Source organism: Cardiocondyla obscurior, linkage group LG14 (assembly GCF_019399895.1).
Source record: "Cardiocondyla obscurior isolate alpha-2009 linkage group LG14, Cobs3.1, whole genome shotgun sequence".
Classification (NCBI taxonomy): domain Eukaryota; kingdom Metazoa; phylum Arthropoda; class Insecta; order Hymenoptera; family Formicidae; genus Cardiocondyla; species Cardiocondyla obscurior.
The window spans coordinates 918743-936936 of NC_091877.1; the positions used below are offsets into that span (position 1 = coordinate 918743).

The window sequence follows — 18194 nt, forward strand, 5'->3', positions numbered from 1 at the left end:
TTAAAGAACAGCGGAAGGATCTTCTTCTCCAGAGACTTTAAAACGTATAACTTTTGCCCGACAGAGCGAGTGGATGAGGCGAAAATTGGTAGCCAAACAGTTAATTCGGAGGCGGAATAAAAATTCAGAAATTAAATGAGCAACGTTTATCGTCTATTTTAATTTTATTATATTCTCGGGGCGTTTTTTTTTCGTTAGAATATTTTTTCCACTTTTTATTTTTTTATTTTTTTAATAAAATGTAATAACAGCGTCATTGCTTATCATCGCAAATTAAATACACTGCATTATCTGTCTAATCTACTTCGTTCCAAGAAAATTGACTCTTGACCCGCGAGCTCTCCCTGAGAGGCACTATATAAACTTTTAATATCGTTCAGCAGGAGATTGTTATCTCTCTCATTAAATTTCGTTACAACTTCTGTGACAAAAATTAAGAAGCGCCCTAACATACAACACTAATTCTAATTACGATAATGGAATTATTCAACGTCTCATTTCTTCGGGACGCATTTTCCAGCTAAGCCGCCGGGTTTTCCCCTCGTCGAGTTTCGACGCGAAATATCGAACGTGCCCGCACGTCGAACGTTAGATGTAACGGAGATTATCTCTTGATCTAAGATTATCGATTCGAGCGCGCCGATTAAGCGTAATCCCAATTTTAATAAGCCGCGAAGTAACGCGAAGTGAACGCAGACGCTGAAAGGCCAATCGGGTAATTTTGCGCAAGCTCGCGCCTGCAACAGCCGAAGATTAATTACCCAAGAACCAATTATTTGTTCGCGTATGAAAAATGAAAAAGCGCCGCACGCGCGCGCCATAGAATGTACTTTGCAAAATTAATCCCCGAGCTTTGTTAGCGCGTAATCGCGGGTCAACGAGACATTAGCCGGCCGCGTTCGCGGTCGTTACAGAGGTGCGTTATTTTCGCGAAAGAACGAAATTCGCGACGGTGGAAAACTTTTGACGTTTTTTAAAAAAAAAAAAAAGAAAGAAAGAAATAGAAGGGACCGTTATGACTTTTCCGCTTACACTCGTAGTCGTACCAAAGGGCGCGCATTTACGGGAGTAACCTGGCAGCGCGTGTATCACGATGACGTTAAAGCGTGATGTATTATAAAGAAAAAGTCCTTATTAAGATAGACGTGGAAGGTTCAACTTTGACATTCGCAGGAACGTCGGATGAATATTTCACCGTCGGAATTCCCCGATCCGCGCGATCTCGGATTTCACCTCAAACGTCAATTAAAAGCTTAATTGCTCTTAAATAAAAAAAAAGAAAAAAAAAAAAATTGTCGGGACTAAAAATATGAGGCTGTGAGAGCTTCTAATTACAAAAATTAATTCGAGATAACAATCACCGCTTCTTTTTTTTTTATTTCTGAAAAATTGAGATATAATTAAACGTTAAAATAACGTCACAGTTAGAATTTCCGGAGAAGCTCCTTCCACTGTTCTGCTGTATCGTGCGTAAACGTGCGTGAATCCGCAGACCGCTCTAGACGGATTTGCCGGGATCGTGGCTTATCTCGGACGTCGGGCTGACGTTGCCGCGAAACTTTTACGCTTCCGACAGCCCGAGAAGGTATTCACGGCTGCGGTACACGAGGGGGGGTACGAAGGGAGAGAGGAGACGCTTTGCGTCTCGAGCACTCACGGGGTCGCCGTTGATGAACCAGCTGAGCGTGGCAGGTGGCTTCGACTTCTTCGAAGTGCAATTGAACCGCACGACGTCGCCAGTTTGATAACGTTGTTTCCCTCGCTCCATGGATCGGTCCCTGATAATGGGCTCCTCTTCCGGCAAGGCTGGAAATATGTAGATGCGCATGAAATAATCCGCCGTGACAAAAAGGACGTGACGCTCTTCGATCAGGTCGGGGGCGGCGGGCTTTTAACTTGCACGCTCGCTCGAATATTTTAACGCAATACCGCTCGAGCCAGTAATTTTGTTGCGGCGGGCTTAACGTGTTTACGCTTATACCGGCGTGGAAATTTTAATGGCGTAACACTTCGCCGTAATCATTGCACTCGATATAACGCGTTTAACTTTATGTGCAGTATACAGGTGCGCGGATGAAGCTGGTAACCGGTTGACATAAAAAAAAAAAAGAAAAAAAAATATCCGAGCGATCGAGATCTTGTCTCTTGGCAGACAGAATAAATAATCGGATCCCTGGATTGAAAGAATCGGGCGGAAGAGTCAGCTGGACGGATCTTATTTAGACTTATGTTAAACGACCTCGGAGTCTCCACGTAGTCGCCCCTCGGTCGATATTATTAATTCGGGCTGCAATTTGTTGAAAATTGTTGCGCAAGCGCCGCTCAATGCTCGAGCTCTCAAAACGACGGTAAACGAAAGAGCGCGCGGGCGGATTTCACGTTGGCGAATTTATGGGAAAACTGTGGTAAATAATTGAGGAAATATCGGTTTCGAGTTGATCAACGTCCGCGGCTGAAGGAAAACGCTTCCGTGGTAGCGATAATAAGGTGAGATTAGCGAAAAACGGTTCGACCGAAAGTCAGAAGCTTACCGTCGCGAGACGAATCGTCGGCGATTCGTCATTGGCGGGTCGATATTTTTGAGGGACAGATAACGTTTCTTCTCCGACAGATCAAAGCTGACACGACGTTAATTAACTCTTCCGGGGGGAGAGGGGGGAAAAAAGTATTAAAACTGCGATTCGTTTTAATTCTCGCGCTAAGTCGCTTATGAAATCTTCAAAGCCGCAGGCTAAAATTCCTAATCCCGTGGCAGAAAATCCTCTCGCCCTCTCCTTGAGAGCGCGAAACTGAAATCCCTTCTCGTTAAATGACACGTATAAATCTTTGTCTCGGAATTAAAGTCCGTTTCGAGTCATATCTTTACGCCCAGCCCGTGACAAATCTCTTTTTCACGGTTCGATTTTAATTCAAACGGGAATGAAACCGCGATTAGCCGGCGCAGTGTCTTCTCTCCCTCCCTTCGGTGATTGGTGGCGACATTTACATTGACAGCGAGGACGAGGTGTCGCGCGGGGGACGCGGACTGCCATTATCGCGCGATTTCCTTCGCGAGATAAAATTCCCAATTAACATAATTAATAATTAATATGAATCTGCGCTCCTTACCGATCACCGTCATGTCCGAATGATCGGAAACGGTCTGAAAGGACGGCGCCTCCGCCGAAACCTCGCACCTGTAGCGGCCCGTGCTCATGAGGTTTACGGAACGTAGAACGACCACTCGCTGACTGGACTCGTGGACCTGAAAGACGGAAGAGAGATTGCGACATAATAGCCAATTCATCAGGCTGAAAACTGTGGCAACCGACTCGCCAAGATACACGGTGCCGGAATTAAAATCTTCTCTAACGCAATTTATTCGCTCCGCCAGCAGCGGGAAATAGAATAGCGGGAGAATCACGCTGGGAGTCTCGATCGTCTCATATTAGTATTAAACTGTTATTTCCACAGTGCCCGCCCATTAATTTCTTACACCGCGGTAAATTTCGCGTTTCCAACGTTACCTTCGGGGAAAACGAGCGGGATTAAGTGTCCGGTTTTTATTTCGCCCCTCTAAATCTCGATGAATGAACGAATAAAATCGAGAGGGAGATATATATACACGTATATATACATATATACACGTATTCGTATGCTCGTCCTTCTCGCGAAATGAACCTCTCTTCGACGACTTCCCGTCGAAATTTCCCCGCCGGTGGACCCAGTGAATCACCCCGTCGCCTCCCCGGGGGCACGTACGGAAGGCCCGTGGTTTTCACGCCGCGGGGAGGACCGGGATTTTTTCGTATCACTCAATGGCGCGGAAAACGCGGGCGAGTGATATAGTCGGCGAGGAATTGAAATTATTGGAAATATCATTAGCCCGAAAGAGGAAGAGACGCCACCGGGCAGGAAAGAGGCGGGCGAGGAAGGAGCGGCTCCCTCGGGATCAATTTGTAATGCGTTATCTTTTGCGGCGGCGACGACGACGGCGACGACGAAAGGCAATTTTAGACGTGCTCGCGACGACGGCGCGCTTAACGAACAACGTCCCCGCGTTAAATTAGTTTCGCGAAGAACGCGACGGAGGGAGGCGTGGCCCGGGCTCGGGTCATCGTCGTCGGCATCCTCGCAATTTTCATTCGCGCGCGAGGAGGGGGAGGGTAGCACATTTCACGATTCATTATACTAATCGATGTAATTATAAACAGCGATAACGACCGCGTAGACCGATAATTTCTAAGGAGAGCTCCTATGCGCCAATCTCGCGCGGTGATTAATGTTAATATTAAGGCTCATTATGGCCAAGATCGCGTGCCGGTGGTCGCCTCCGTCTTTGTTTATTCGCCGCTCGGCGCGCGTAATGCAGCATTAATCCGACGTCTTGACGTGAATGGAAAGCCATTTTGGTCGCGCCAACCCGTCCCAAGACGGGGAATTTCGGGTGGGTCGCTTCTGCATGCGATACCTATTTATTTATGCACGGGAAGCGGAGTTTCTGTTGCGAAACGTCGCTCATAACTGCCGGCGCAACGAGCTCCTGCCTTCTTCTCCCCGGGTGGGGAAAACTAGAATTTTAAAATCTGATTGGAGCGCGCTCTTAATTTTAATTAAATCTAGAAGCAGCATAGAACAAATGTATTCATAATTTTTATAACAGCTTTAGTCGCAGGGTTATTTTTTTTTTTTTTCTTTCTTTTTTCCTTTTCACCGAACGCAGCGACTTGCGTCTTGGCGCGATTCGCTTACTTTTCTCGCGAAAAGCTTCACGCAGGATGCGCTCGTATCAGGGGAAGGTGAGGGCAGGGTGAGAAAAGTAGTTATCTCCTTACGATTGCCGTGACGCCTGGATGGATGAACTTCAGAGCAGGTGGTTTCTCCTGGGGTACGAATCGGTAGAACTCGTTGCCGTCCTTGTACCACTTGACCGAGTACAGCTTCTCGCCGTCCAGATTAAAGTTACACTCGAGGCTTACATTTTGCCCGAGCACCGCGTGCTGCGGCACTATCAGCTCCAGCATCCTCAGGCCGTTTGTTTCTGCAACACACACACAGGAGGCGGATGTGAGATCAGAGAAAAGGCGCAAACAGAGAGTGAGCGAGAGAGAACGGCGTATACGCTTGTGTTGGATGTTACGCGAACGCGAGACAACGGCTTTTCAACGGGAAGATCTTGCTCAAGGAAATTAAACTAGACACGGGTAATTGGAGTAACAGTTTTCGCAGCTGTTTTTGTGGAACATTTAATTCTATTGTTGAAAACAAATATCAGGTGGAAGAGTAATAGCAGTTCGTAATTAAAACGGCAAAAGAGAACAAGGCACGTTGCCGTGTTTCGAATTCATGGTCTTCTTTACCTCCTTGTACATTGAAAAAGATTGTTGAAATTAATGCCCTTTATTCTTACGCCGTTTGCAAAGAAATTCCTACCTTTTTTTTTTTTTTTTTAATCGGTTACGTCCGCTCGATTGTTCTTCGATTGGCTCTCTCGTTCTCAGAGTGGGGCAAAATAATTTCTGCTAATTTAATCAATCAAATGCTAATCTCCTATTTAATGCGTTCCACTAAATTTCATAATTACAGTCCAGCGCGGACTACTTTTTTTTTTTTTCTATAAAGTTTCGATTATGTTTTATAATACTATTTTAAAGAAACTTTAAAGAAGCGTAAAAATAATGCGTGTCGAATGTCGCAAAGTACGTGATGGATCGTGGGACCCTCCTTTTCAACGAGACTCGAGAGCGAGCGACCCAGGAAGATCGCTGTTTCTCTCGCGAAATGCCTGACGTCACCGAAAGAGGGAACGAGATCAAAGAGAGCCGCGAGAAACGCCTCGGCGACGAGAAGTGTACGGCAAAAGCGTATCTTTTACAGGGGATACTCCCCACGATTCGCATCACCAGGAATATTCCGCGAGAACACGAGGCACGTAATTCACCCAAACCTACCGTGTGCTTCGCGTGAGAAAGGAGAGGAGAGGGGAGGGAGGTGAGGGTGAGGGTGAGAGACAATCTGCGGCGAGCGCAGTTGTCGGCGGGGGCTCCAGAGTGTAGGATGATGACGATAACGTCAGGTAAACAGGTGGTTGCCGCGAACAACGGCGACGTCTACGACGTTTATAAACACGGCATTAATTTCTTGACATACTCCTGTTCGCGAGCGAGGTGAATTGAATATTTATTTTACACCGGCGACACCCGGCACTGATTATTATTAGACGGTAAATAGGTCGCATTCCAGTAAAACGTACCTCGCGAAATATTGATTGGTGATTATTACGGAAGGAAAAGTTGCACGGTTGTAGAGTACTTCAAAGAGAAAGAAAAAAAAAGAAACAATTGTTTTAAACCAAAGAAAAATTGAAAAACCCCAAAGTAACAGTAATAAATTATTGCGTATGTGTGTCAGAGCAATTTAGAATTTATTTCTGCAATTTACTTAACTGCCCTTTTTTTATAAAGCAGCTATTTTTATCAATTAAATGGATTGCTCATGATTTTTTAAATTCCGGTCCATAATTGGCGAGGTCGAGTAATGAAGCAATTTTTTTTTTTTGCCTTTCCCCTCTCTCTCCCTTTTAATTCAATATACGACAATGCGAAGGCGTCTGAGTCACCGCGTAAATTTTAATGGGGAAGACGTCAATAATACGAGCGTGGTACCGCTTCAAAGTACCGGCTCGGAATTTCCAGTGCAGCGGGTTAAGTGAAAATGTACTTTTGATTGCCGCCTTTACGGTGGACAGAGGATAAGTACAAGGGATAAGCACAAAGGATAAGCGCGTGGAATAAGTGCGAGCATGGGCGCCGCCGGAATTTTTCCCCTCGACTACCCTACTGCTTCTCGCGATTATTTCAATTATCCTGCTAATAGCGTACAGTAAAATTTCCTGCCTCTGTAACAGGACTTTCATGAAAATTATAATGAAGCGGTATTTCTAACCAGGCGCGCTCTTTTTTTCCCTCCCCCCACTTTCCCCTTGCCGACCGTGGAAAAGCCGAGAAGACTGCGTCTCGGCGCCCATGACCGCGCCGTGCAATTTCTGAAACGACAAGGGATAAGAAATAATTCCTGCGCTTCGTTACGTCCGCGCATTGCGAAGACGGGGAAACTGGCTTACAGCTTCCGGCAGGGTGACCATATTTTCCTGCAAGTAAGACAATAGCACGGTAAAACCCGAGAGACCCGTCCCCCGGAATTGCAAAGTCTATTAAATTAAATTATGAGAATTGAAGTTAATGCAGGTAATAAATTGAGGGAAATTCCCCTCCCTTGTTTCACTAACGCGGACGGCAGTTTATAAAATAAAGAATCAATTCCCTTTTCGCGCGCAGTCCCTTTTGGATTCCCTTTGCAGCCGGCGAGGCTTGAAGAGTGGGATGTATGTTAATAGTAAAATGTAGTTACGGCACAGCGACGTGGCGATGCGTGACACGGATAATCGTGAGAGCCGTCGGATCGCGTTGCACGTCGAAACGAACGGCGGAATTCCCATGCGTGTCCGCGTGTATTTACGCTTACAAAGGAAGTGCGTGCTACACGTCGAGAGTCGAGAGTTATATCAATACTATATCTTTTTTTTTTTTTTTCCCGTGTTCCTACGTTCCATTTGAAACGAAACTTTCTAATACGCTCGCGGAGACCGCGCGACAAATTTGCCAGTAAATCGAGGTAAAAATCCTCCCGCAGATCTGTTTAGCCAAATTCTCTCGCGTTTTCAGTTACAGACTCGTGATTTACTTTAACTTTTTGATTGAATTTAACTTTTCCGGGAATATTCATTCCGCGAATATTAATCATGGCGCTAATCAAGTAAAACACTTTTTGTTTCAGATCCGGAAAAAATTACAATCCATTTGAGACGTCAGATATCTTGAGAGGAGGTTCAAGAAGAAGCATAAATTTCGCTTCGATGAACATCCAACAGAAAAATTAAGTGCCGTAACCGCAGCCGGTTTTTTCGCGAATATCGTTAAGTAATCGGACGAGTGAAATTTTTACACGACTTTTTAAAACGGGAATGCGTGCACTATCGCGCGAATATAAATTCACGGTCGCGGTTCGCGAGTTTCCTGGGCTCCGAAGGATGATACATCTCATTCTGAGAAAAGAAAAGGCATCCTGCTTCAACGGAGCTTTCTCATCTTTAGGTAAGAATCAATTTTTCTTTTAATATTAAAAAACTTTTTTTTTTAATTAATTGATTAAAGATGCGTATAAATTTTTTTTTTTAAACTGCGGCAATTTTTTTCAGTATTTCTACATTTAAATTTTTATTTTTATCTTGCAGTGTTACCGATAAAGCTGTACAAACTCCGCTGCTGCGCATCAGACTGGTGAGTCAAGGTTTCTTTTTTTATAATGCGTCTCGAGGAAATATATATTACTCGGGTAAAATAGATAGTAATAAAAATTGTCCAAATAATAAAAATAATTAACGAAATGATGAAAATAAAGATAACAGTTATTCTTGCGGCGCAAAATAATAAATTAGCATCGCGAAAAAGCGGCGACAGTTAAGTCAACACATATCTCTTTTTAAGACAGCGTTCTTAATGACTCTCTTCGTTCCTAAACACCGCCACCAAATGCTGCTAATTAAATTAAATAATTCATTCGCCTTTTAAATAAACGATTATTTGGAGCATTTTTCTTCTCTTTCGCGCCTGGAATAGTTGACCAATAGTTAAACCGCTAATTTGCGGCATCAGAGTTAATGCAATTGTCACGAATGATATTTCCGCGTTAAACGGGAATCGAATACGGTGCGCGCTAACGGCATTATCGGTTTTTCGTCAGCAGAAATCTATTCCAATCGTAAACATAATTGATTGCATTATACCCTCTGTATTCCTGTATTTCAGTATTATTCTCGCTCTCGCAGACGCGGCTTTTTGCTATTAAGCGACGGTGCATTTAACATTCTTGCATATTATATTTAAATATACGACTTTCCCCCGCCGAGGACGATTAACTGAGAAAATCTTTTATATAATTTACCGTTGTCGCGGCAGAAATAGAATTCGATATTTAAATCGGATTTATAATATGATGCAACGCAAGCGAAATCTATCGGGCTTGCTTATTCACGCCGCGGGTTTTTCGCGCGGACGCCTCGAAGCGTCGCGACGCCGCCGAGCAACTTCCTTAATAAATGTCCCCCGCGCCTGTTATTTTATTATAAAACTGCCGGGGCCGCGATGAAGCCCCCAACCTTTAATATCCGGAGTACGGGGACGCGATTCGTCATTTTTTCCGTTCTTTTTTTTTTTTTTCTCCCCGGGCATTCCCGCGTCGCCCTTGATTTAATATAAAATAATACGAGTACCCGCACGCTCACGCGAATTATATTAACACTTTGTTGGACGGTATTCTCCGACGTATTCGTATAATTTTGCGCGGCAGAACGGTAAATTCCGAAATTAAATGACAAGTGACGTTTCGACACGAGCCCCGGTTGTATTAATACCACCTTCGCTCGTCATTCTAAATGTCGTGGTTAATGAATTTCTGAAGATCGGTTACTCCATCAAACCATTTATAACGATACCGAAGTTATTATTATCGCGGCTGTCAAATTAAATCGCAAATGTCACTCCCGGGTGTCTTTCTCTCTTTGTTAGAATAATAACGTGCCGTCATGCAAGAGCGCACTGTAGGAGTGGGGTGCAAGGAATCTCTCAGGAAATGATTTTTAAGTATGCGTGCGATACAGACGTCTTACTTTTCGTATCACGTAATTCGGCGCGACGTCGACTCGAGTTTCTCTTCCTTTTTATGATTTTTTTTATTTTTTTTTATTTTTTTTTTTGGCGAAGAGGTAAAAGAGCCTCGCGTGTAAAGACCGGCTTTAACAAATTGTCTTTTAACGATCCTATACCTATTTCGTCCCTCTCCTTCCCTCCGCAATGAGCTCTTGTAGCACGGCCGGTTAATTTAACGTAAACTCTGACCTTCCGCTGCATAAAGTATGCGAACATAATGAATTTGATCGCATGCCCGGGGACCCGTCGTCCCTTTTCTCCTCTCCTTTTTTCACTTCTCTTAGGGATGAATCGTACACAGAGGGGTCGGCGTCTATAAATTTCCGCCGATTTAACCGTATTATCGAGAATCGCGGCGATGCTGACCGTATCCAAACTTCGATATCAGCTCCGCTCTTTCTCTCCGTTTAGTCGGGAATCTAAAAAATTCGCAAAATGCGAGAGATTCGACGTACCTTCACAATTACGCACGGCCCGACTCCCACATTGTTCGCGGATAAAGCTTTGTTTTAATTTTATTTGGATGAAATGACGGGTGTAAATATATATATATATATATGCGTGAGAGAGAGAGAGAAAGAGCGAGAGGCGAGTTCTATTGCATTTTATATTGTACAATTCGCGATACGCGAACGAAGTTCCAACGCCTTATTTGTTATTCGCGAATTTTTGCTGTATAAACTTTTCTCTCCGCTTTTAAACCCATTCTTCCTATTGTTCGTACGACATACCGTTGATATTCCGCAGAGAGAATAACTGCCGAATCAAATAGAATAACACTTGCAAAGACGCGGGCGTCTGTCGACGTGATGTAGTCCGTAACAATGGTCGCCGTCTTGCAGTTTGCAGTAATGTGAAAAGTTACGTTAATTAAAAATTCCACGGCAGAAACATTTACATCTTGAGCACCCTTACAATGCTTATTATCCTCTTATTAAGCGTAATAATTAGATATAACCGTGCCGCGAATCTACGCTATTTTTTTTTGTTTTTTTTTTTCAACAAAGCGCGAAGACGGGGATAAATTTTTAAAGCGCGGCAAGGGAACGAGAGAGTAGAAACGAAGGAAAGAGAGAGATAGAGAAAGAAAGTGAGAGAATCGCGATCTCTTGAACTTGACGCGATTTTATCGCGGGATATTTGTGACGATAGTATTACCAGGCATTTGCGGGTTGTAATGGTGTAACGCGATATCGCGGCACGACGCGACAAATTAAGCGACGCGTTTTAATGGTAAATGTCTGCGACGCGGTTGTGGGTTTCGAAAATTGAGTCCTCGGAGTATACAACAATTACAGGCAAGCGTAACTGAATTACGGTTGCTTGCGTGGAGAGATGCACTCGAAGACAGGAATACTTCAAGGCGAGAGACTGATGGTGGTACTTGACATCGCCGGAATTGCCCTTCCCCTGAGTGTTCGCATCAACTATCTCTCTCTCTCTCTCTCTTCTCTTGCACTAAGAGGCCCCACTAGTCCCTTTTCCGGAATTCCGGATACACGACGCGTCGTTTCGCCGCTTTATTTATGGCCGTTGCAGCGGCGCTCGTCGAGATCGTTGCGAAAATTAACGTGCTTGAGAAGAGGGCCGTTAAAAAATGACCGCCGGATACCGCGAGCGTCTTAACGAGGACGGACGGTAACGAGAAAAATTTCGATTCCCTTTACCTTACCTTTCTTTGACCCTCGGTCCGCGCGTGACGTTTGAAATCCCACGACATTTGCGGCGAGGCGGACGAGTTGCTGTCGCGTAAGAAAAAGGTAGATACAAGCGAAGTAATAATTCCCCGAGACCCCAGTTTGCTCTCCACTCGTAAGAAATAGTTACGCCCCGCGATACGACGTCCGTGCCGTGCGTTACCGCGAGCAGCGGAATGTGGGTCGAATGTTTCGAAAAACTTTCGCAATCTGCTTCCCCTTCAATGCTCTTCGATTCGCGAAGTTGGTGAAATTTCAGCGGCGGCGTTGATAAAAATTAACTGTAATTTTCTACGTGACGATGAAGTGGCCGGATTTTTCAGTTTGCAAAAGGGGAGAAAGATTTTTCCGTATCCCGCCGTCTTGTGAAAGAGAGAGAGGGAGGGAGGAGAGGAAGCGCGGAGGGAAAAGAAAAATAAACCTGCTTGTTTTCATAAAAAATACAGTTTATTCCTTCGATTGGCTCTTAAGTATAATCGCGTGCTTGTCGCGGAAAAAGGTAAACCCGTTTGGAGATCGAGCGAAATCACTTTACGTAATGAAAAAGAATCGACAAGATTCAAGATGAATAACCATGACTAGCGGGTACAATTGTCGGCGGAGGTAAATGACAAGGTTTTACCTTTAAAAACGCGCGGAAATGCGGAAGAACGGACTCGTTGGGCGTAATAAAATATTCCGTGCGAGTTAAAAAAAAAAAAAAAAAAAAAAAGAAAAAAGAAAAGGTGCACGTATTATGCAAGCGTATAAATAAGTGAGCTTATTACGTATATTGACAGTTTGCCGGATTTGCCCTGTCCACGCGACATATTGTATTTTATTCCTTATTCCTCTCGCGTATATTATTCTTTCATCATGTCACGACCCCGGCAGGCGCGTCCCGGCGGAGTTGAACGTCGCAGGTGGACGCGCGGCGGCGAATTAACGCGCGCTAAACTAACGTAAAAATATATTCGCGGCATCTACGCGCAGCGGACGTCGACGATATGTCTGAATTACGTCGACGCGGACGTCGTTCCGCGAGTGACGTATGTACGAAAACTCGCCGGTTAACGCGCGATACGTTTCACGCTTTTATTTATTTCCTTCTTTTTTTTTTTTTTTTTTTCGACGACGAGAGACAAAGGACGAGGACGAGATTCTCTTTGCGGGAGAGACGCGACCGTGGACGGCGAACGCGAATTCCGTCGTGTCGCCGTCATTTTCGTAGCGGCGCGAATTGCGGGAGGACCGAATCTGCGACGCGACGGCCGTATCGAGCTCAGCCAAGAACGGCGAAATTAATTATCGTTGGAAATACAGTGCGCTCGTTCGCTCGGAAGCTCGTCTGTTTAACGTGAGCGCGGACACGTACGTGCGTGCACAACGCTCGTACAATGGGGCGCGTTAATGGGCGCCGGCTGCAGTTATCATCCCTCCCTAGCCCACGGCGCACTTATTACCCGTCCCTTCGCCACCCTCTGAAGCGTGCCTATTCTGTCATGTACAAGCGGAGAGCTGCTGCGCGAGGTGTACGTCGAAAGTCCCCCCCGGAACTTCTTGACGAATCCGACCGCGAAATTTCGTCGGGATTTTGGTCGAGGGGAAGAAACTAGCTTCAAATTTTGTCAATTAAAGTCGCGCCGTTCGCCGTGGGTTCAAAACCCGCGGAATCAGCCGCGGCTGCGAGTACTCTTTTTTTTTTTTTCGTTCCTTCCGTCTATTATAAACGAGACCTACAAATGCCCGGTGAACGTGTTTTCACCGAGGGGAACACTCGGCTGCAATCTGCGAATGTGGGAGAGCGCGGGGTTTCGCGCCGATGCTATTAACCTAGCGGGGGTCGCTGTACACGCGATGTTTTACGTCCCGTCGAATAAAAGGCTCGCGGACGCAAACGCGAGCACGGACATCGTCCAGCGACGGGGCATAACTCGGCGCACGACGAGGATTCCACGGTAATGAAATCGTCATAACACTCCTCCTGCAATAACGCCGCTTGTAATGCGCTTTTTAATCGTCCGCGACTACAATACGGCCGATTGTTATCGTTATCGCGTCCTGCGCGCGCCGTAAAGCGTCCGTGCGATAACTATCGGCGATAATGCGGCTATTAGCGACCGAACAATCGACCACTGTTTCATCGACTTCGCAGGTTTTGGGATTTAAGAGAAAGACCCACATCGTGATATTTTTTTTCGCAAGAGTTCACGCACCTTACGTTTTATAATTATAATAAAATAATGTAGCAATTATTTTTATAATTCTTTTTTTTTTTTAATTTTTGTGCCAAGTTGAAAGCACAGGGATCTCTAAATATCTTAAGCCAGCAAAGATTGCGCGCGGAATTACTACGGAAAACGCAAGACGCCACCGGGGCGCAATGTTTAACTCCTCAACGTGCGCCACGATACAAGCACCACACGTTCGCCCCGCGTCCCGGCAAGCCGCCGCAGACTGTGTTTAATCTTATAACAACGTTAATTTCATTCTATGGCTGGGGCATACGTCGCAATGCAAATAGTTGAAATTGAGCCTCTCGTGACATCTGCGACGTGTAATTTCGCACAATGACCCACTTGCCACGTCCAGATTTTATCATCAACGGCACATCAGGCCTCTCTTTTACCCCCGATAAATATCGGGTTAAACTCTGCGCGTGCAGAAATAAAGTACGGCGTTCAAAAATTTATTTCCACTAGGTAATAACAAAGCGTGCGCGCGTCATTTACTCTTTTGTTTCTTTCCGCGCGTAAAAAGATAACTGTTTCACATTTAATAATTTTCGTTCAATGGCCAACGTTACGGATGTACGCGCGATACTCGATACGATTGCGTGCATTTCTCAATATTAAGTCTCACCGTTAGCACGGCTCTTTAATTTTTCAATTATTTTAATTCTCACTTTAATATATTATTGTGTAACATATGCGTAATACATTTAATGACGGTCGTCAATTATTTCACATTAATTAGCGGAGTACTCTAAAAATATTATCGTGGCGTTGATAAGTATGTCGTGTACCGCGTCGTTTAAAAATATGAAATTAAAACACCTTGGGCGCAAACATTTATTCCCGCGACACAAAGTGATAGCCAACCGAGGGAATCAACTCTGCGATACGGAAAAACGGTAACAACGAATTAGGCTAAATTTAATAATAATATATTTTTTTTTTAATAAGAAAGGGAGGGTTGTAATTTTTCTATTCCTATTAATTAATATATTCCGGGCAAAGACGCGATTTTTCGCGCTTCACCTGCAATCATCAGCGTACGTAATATTCGCGCTACATCGTCGGCGCTCAGCGACGGTCGGGTGGGAGCGAACACCTTAGCGCGCCGACCAATCACAACGCTCCGTGATTGCCTGATCGCGATCGCGCGAGGGGCCTACGTGACTCATTCCACTGTGGTCTGTGAACGAGAGGACATGCCGACCACGCGGAGAACATCTCTCTCGGGTTATCGTCGTGTACCTGTTCTTCACAGAACACCGCTGTTAGTTAATCACCGACATTCGATCGGACAGATAAAGGTAAATCATTTCGTTCTTTATTCTGCCATAATACTTCGTGTATTAGTAGTCGGGCGACGGTACGGCGAGCATCGAAGCTGCTGCGTTCGAGATCAAAGTAGGAACTTGAGGAAGTTGAGGGCGCGGGGAACATTACATATCGCGGTCCGTCTCGTTTATCGCTTGGTGCAAGTTCTTGGTGTCGTTTATTCCGCCGACGAGAATTGGTCGTAGAATCATGAGGTAACAGTAGGCGCGGGGAGCACGGGGAGAAAGGGGAGGGACGTTGCGGGCTAGCGTGCTAGTGTGCTAGCGCTGGAATGTGCGTCCGGTCACCCGCAACCATAACATACGCGCGCGGTACGATAAACAATACGCGCTTAATAAGACATTGAACAGAACAGTAGGTATATTAACTGTATATTTTCTGTTTCAGGTAATATTCTACTATTGGAGGAGGACCAGCCCGACATCCCGCGGACATCCTGAGAGGAGGAGGAGGCCCAGGAAGGGTATCCTGCCCCGGCGGAGCAACCCATGGGTATATATTAATTTTTCCTTTGGATTTTTAATAACGTTTTTTAACTTTTTTATTTAATTATATTTTATATCTACTATATAATTGTTTTTTTTTTCTGTTTCAGGTCAAGAGAAACTCCGCTGCGTCGCATCGCTCAGTGCCGCACGTTGATTCGAAATTATACGAACTGCAGCCAGTTCGTCGGTCGTTCGGGGCTGCCGATAGTTACCGGGCGTTTTTTTTACGATTCTTTTTAATTCGGGAGTGTCGAAAAATTTGTTAAATAATTTTCGGGATTTTAACTTCACCCGGACGCGTTCGCGAGTTACTTGTGCGCGGAAGGATGGCTCGTCACGTCCCATCTGAGAGGAGGAGCAGGCCCGGGACGGGCATCCTGCATTGGCGGAGCAACTCTTAGGTGAGAAATAATTCTTTAAATAAAATCTGTATGAAAATAAAATTTTTACTTTTTTTTTTTTATTAATCTTATTAATCAATTTACATGTCTACATTAATTTTTTTCTTTTTATGTTACAGCCACCGCCAGAATTCTTCAACTCCGCTGAAGTTAGCAGACTGGTGAGTCCCACAATTTATTTTTTCGCAGCTTATAATCGGGTCCCGTTTATTCTAGTACGTTTTAAATTTCCAAGAGACACAGTGCAGGGTATTATTTTTGCGGTAACGAGGGTTAACCTCCTTCGATTTTTTTTTTAGCTTTTAAACGAACAGCTAAAAAATGTGTTTTTTCTTTTCCGTAATTGTTACACAAACTGAGCGCGCTCTCGAGAAAAATAGACGTCTCAGAAATTGCGTCATTCTCATTTTTCACAACACTTTGCTCTCGGCTGATTTTTTCCGATAAAGAAGCGATAAGTCAGATGGAAGGGGACACCGGTCGTTTCCCGTTGAAAGCATCAATGATGAAAAAAACAGCAGTTCGCTCGCTATAAACGTCACTCGGTAGCGCGCGACGTGCCGTATGAGAGGCATCGGCTTTAATGCAACTTTGCTCGTTGGTTGCATTACGACGCATGGCCGCGGTAAATAATAAACAAAGGTGCGGCTGCAAAAATATGTGTCGCGCCAGCGCGACACGATTTTTATCAAAGCGGGCGGTAGAAAGGGATAAAGAGAGAAAGAGAGAGAGAAAAAAAAAAGAAGAAAGGACAGCCGCGCAATCGTTAATACGCGTTCAGAGAAATTTAATCGACCGCGCATAGCTGATACGAATTTTGTGCTCGTGACCCCGCAATGTAATTACGGCTGTCCACGCGCATATATCTAGCGAGCGAATACGTTAAAGATGCATGACGTTATCGTAGATCGCAACATCGATGTCGTGCGTGCGTATTAACATCGAAAAGCTCTCGCCCCCGAACGTACGTATCGCATCGATCAATTATAATTTAACATCCGGATGTATTGTCGGTGAATCGCTGATCCGCGGTGGCCGTAATCGGTACAATCGACTGTGGAAAAAAAAAAAAAGGGTTACAACTGAAGTTTCTCGTTACCGCTAACGAATAACAATGCGCCACATGCACCCGTGAGACACGATACGATAAAGGGCCAAAACAATATTACGTAGAGTTATGCGAGCACGCGGGAGAGAAAAAGAGAGCAAAAAAAAGGAAAAAAAAAAAAAAGAAAAATTGTGTCATGCAGAACGGTCGCACGTCCACGTTTAGAAGGAAATTGCAATTAGCGGTATTACGGTATATTATGGTAATACAGTGTCGCGGCATACGGTAACGTCGAGGGTTAACGTCAAGCTCGACGTCATAATTTGTCATCGATTCTCATTAGCGTATCGTCGCTGCACTCGGCCATTGATCTTCGTCAATAATCGGCGCATACGCGATCGAACTTAATTTCGCCCTTAATTGCGTTTTCTATATCTCCCCGGAGATGGGAACCGACCGGTTTGACCGAGATGCCGCTCATGCTACGTGCCAGGGTGTTCTCTCTGGCCGAGAAAAATACACTCCGGGAACATACGACGTGTATTTCTCCCGCGCATTCCTCCGCTCGCGGTGAAACGTTTTCGACGTAACGATCTTGCAAAATACCGGGAGTTCGGCGCAATGAAAGCGCACGTGTTCGCGTGCGTGCATCTGTCTTTTTCTCTCTCTCTCACTCTAGATAGGAAATGTTACGATCGTACATCACGTGGGTCGACGCGGTTCACGAGAGCGAGAGATACTTCCGCAGCGAATTATCATTAATGAATCGTAATTACTGTGCAATATGTAGCGCAATCATCACGCGCTCGCGATCGCGCAGGTGTCTGTTTCGCTCGCCGATAGGTTTTCATAGAAATACGGGTAATTTACTGGATTTATGCGCACGCCCGGGGAAAATGAGCCGACGAGACCGATTTACAGCGTAGCGATTGTTTAAACAAGCCGTCGTTTCCTACCGGGATTTTAAAATAACAGCTTAGAAAACATTCAGAATCAAAAGAAAGGCAAGAGTAAAGCTAGTTTAAAAATGATGAAAACAGATTATAAATTGAGCCGCCCGCGAGCGCCCAATAAAAACGAGAACAATTTTTAGCCAGGTGGGAAGAATAATGGTGCCCTGGGCAGTATGACACCAGCGCAGGTTGCATCGCGAATTAAGAAAAGAAAATAAATAAAAGCTCCGGAGTGGACGGAATATATTAATAATCTCGGTGACGATTCGTGAAATATTCGCGTGACGCGCTCGCTGCCATAATTAGAGAGAAGAAA

The 18194-nt window shown here is 44.9% G+C and overlaps 1 protein-coding gene across 1 annotated transcript in view; it reads right to left on the reverse strand.

The window, feature by feature from the left end:
- Positions 1 to 18194, reverse strand: part of LOC139107837 (fasciclin-3) — a 94739-nt gene that overhangs the window by 3202 nt on the left and 73343 nt on the right. The window contains exons 2-4 of the mRNA XM_070665701.1: positions 4815 to 5020; positions 3109 to 3244; positions 1658 to 1806 (exon numbers count right to left, since the gene is read on the reverse strand). Of these exons, the coding sequence (XP_070521802.1) occupies positions 1658 to 1806; positions 3109 to 3244; positions 4815 to 5020 (491 nt within the window). The remainder of the gene's footprint in view (positions 1 to 1657; positions 1807 to 3108; positions 3245 to 4814; positions 5021 to 18194) is intronic.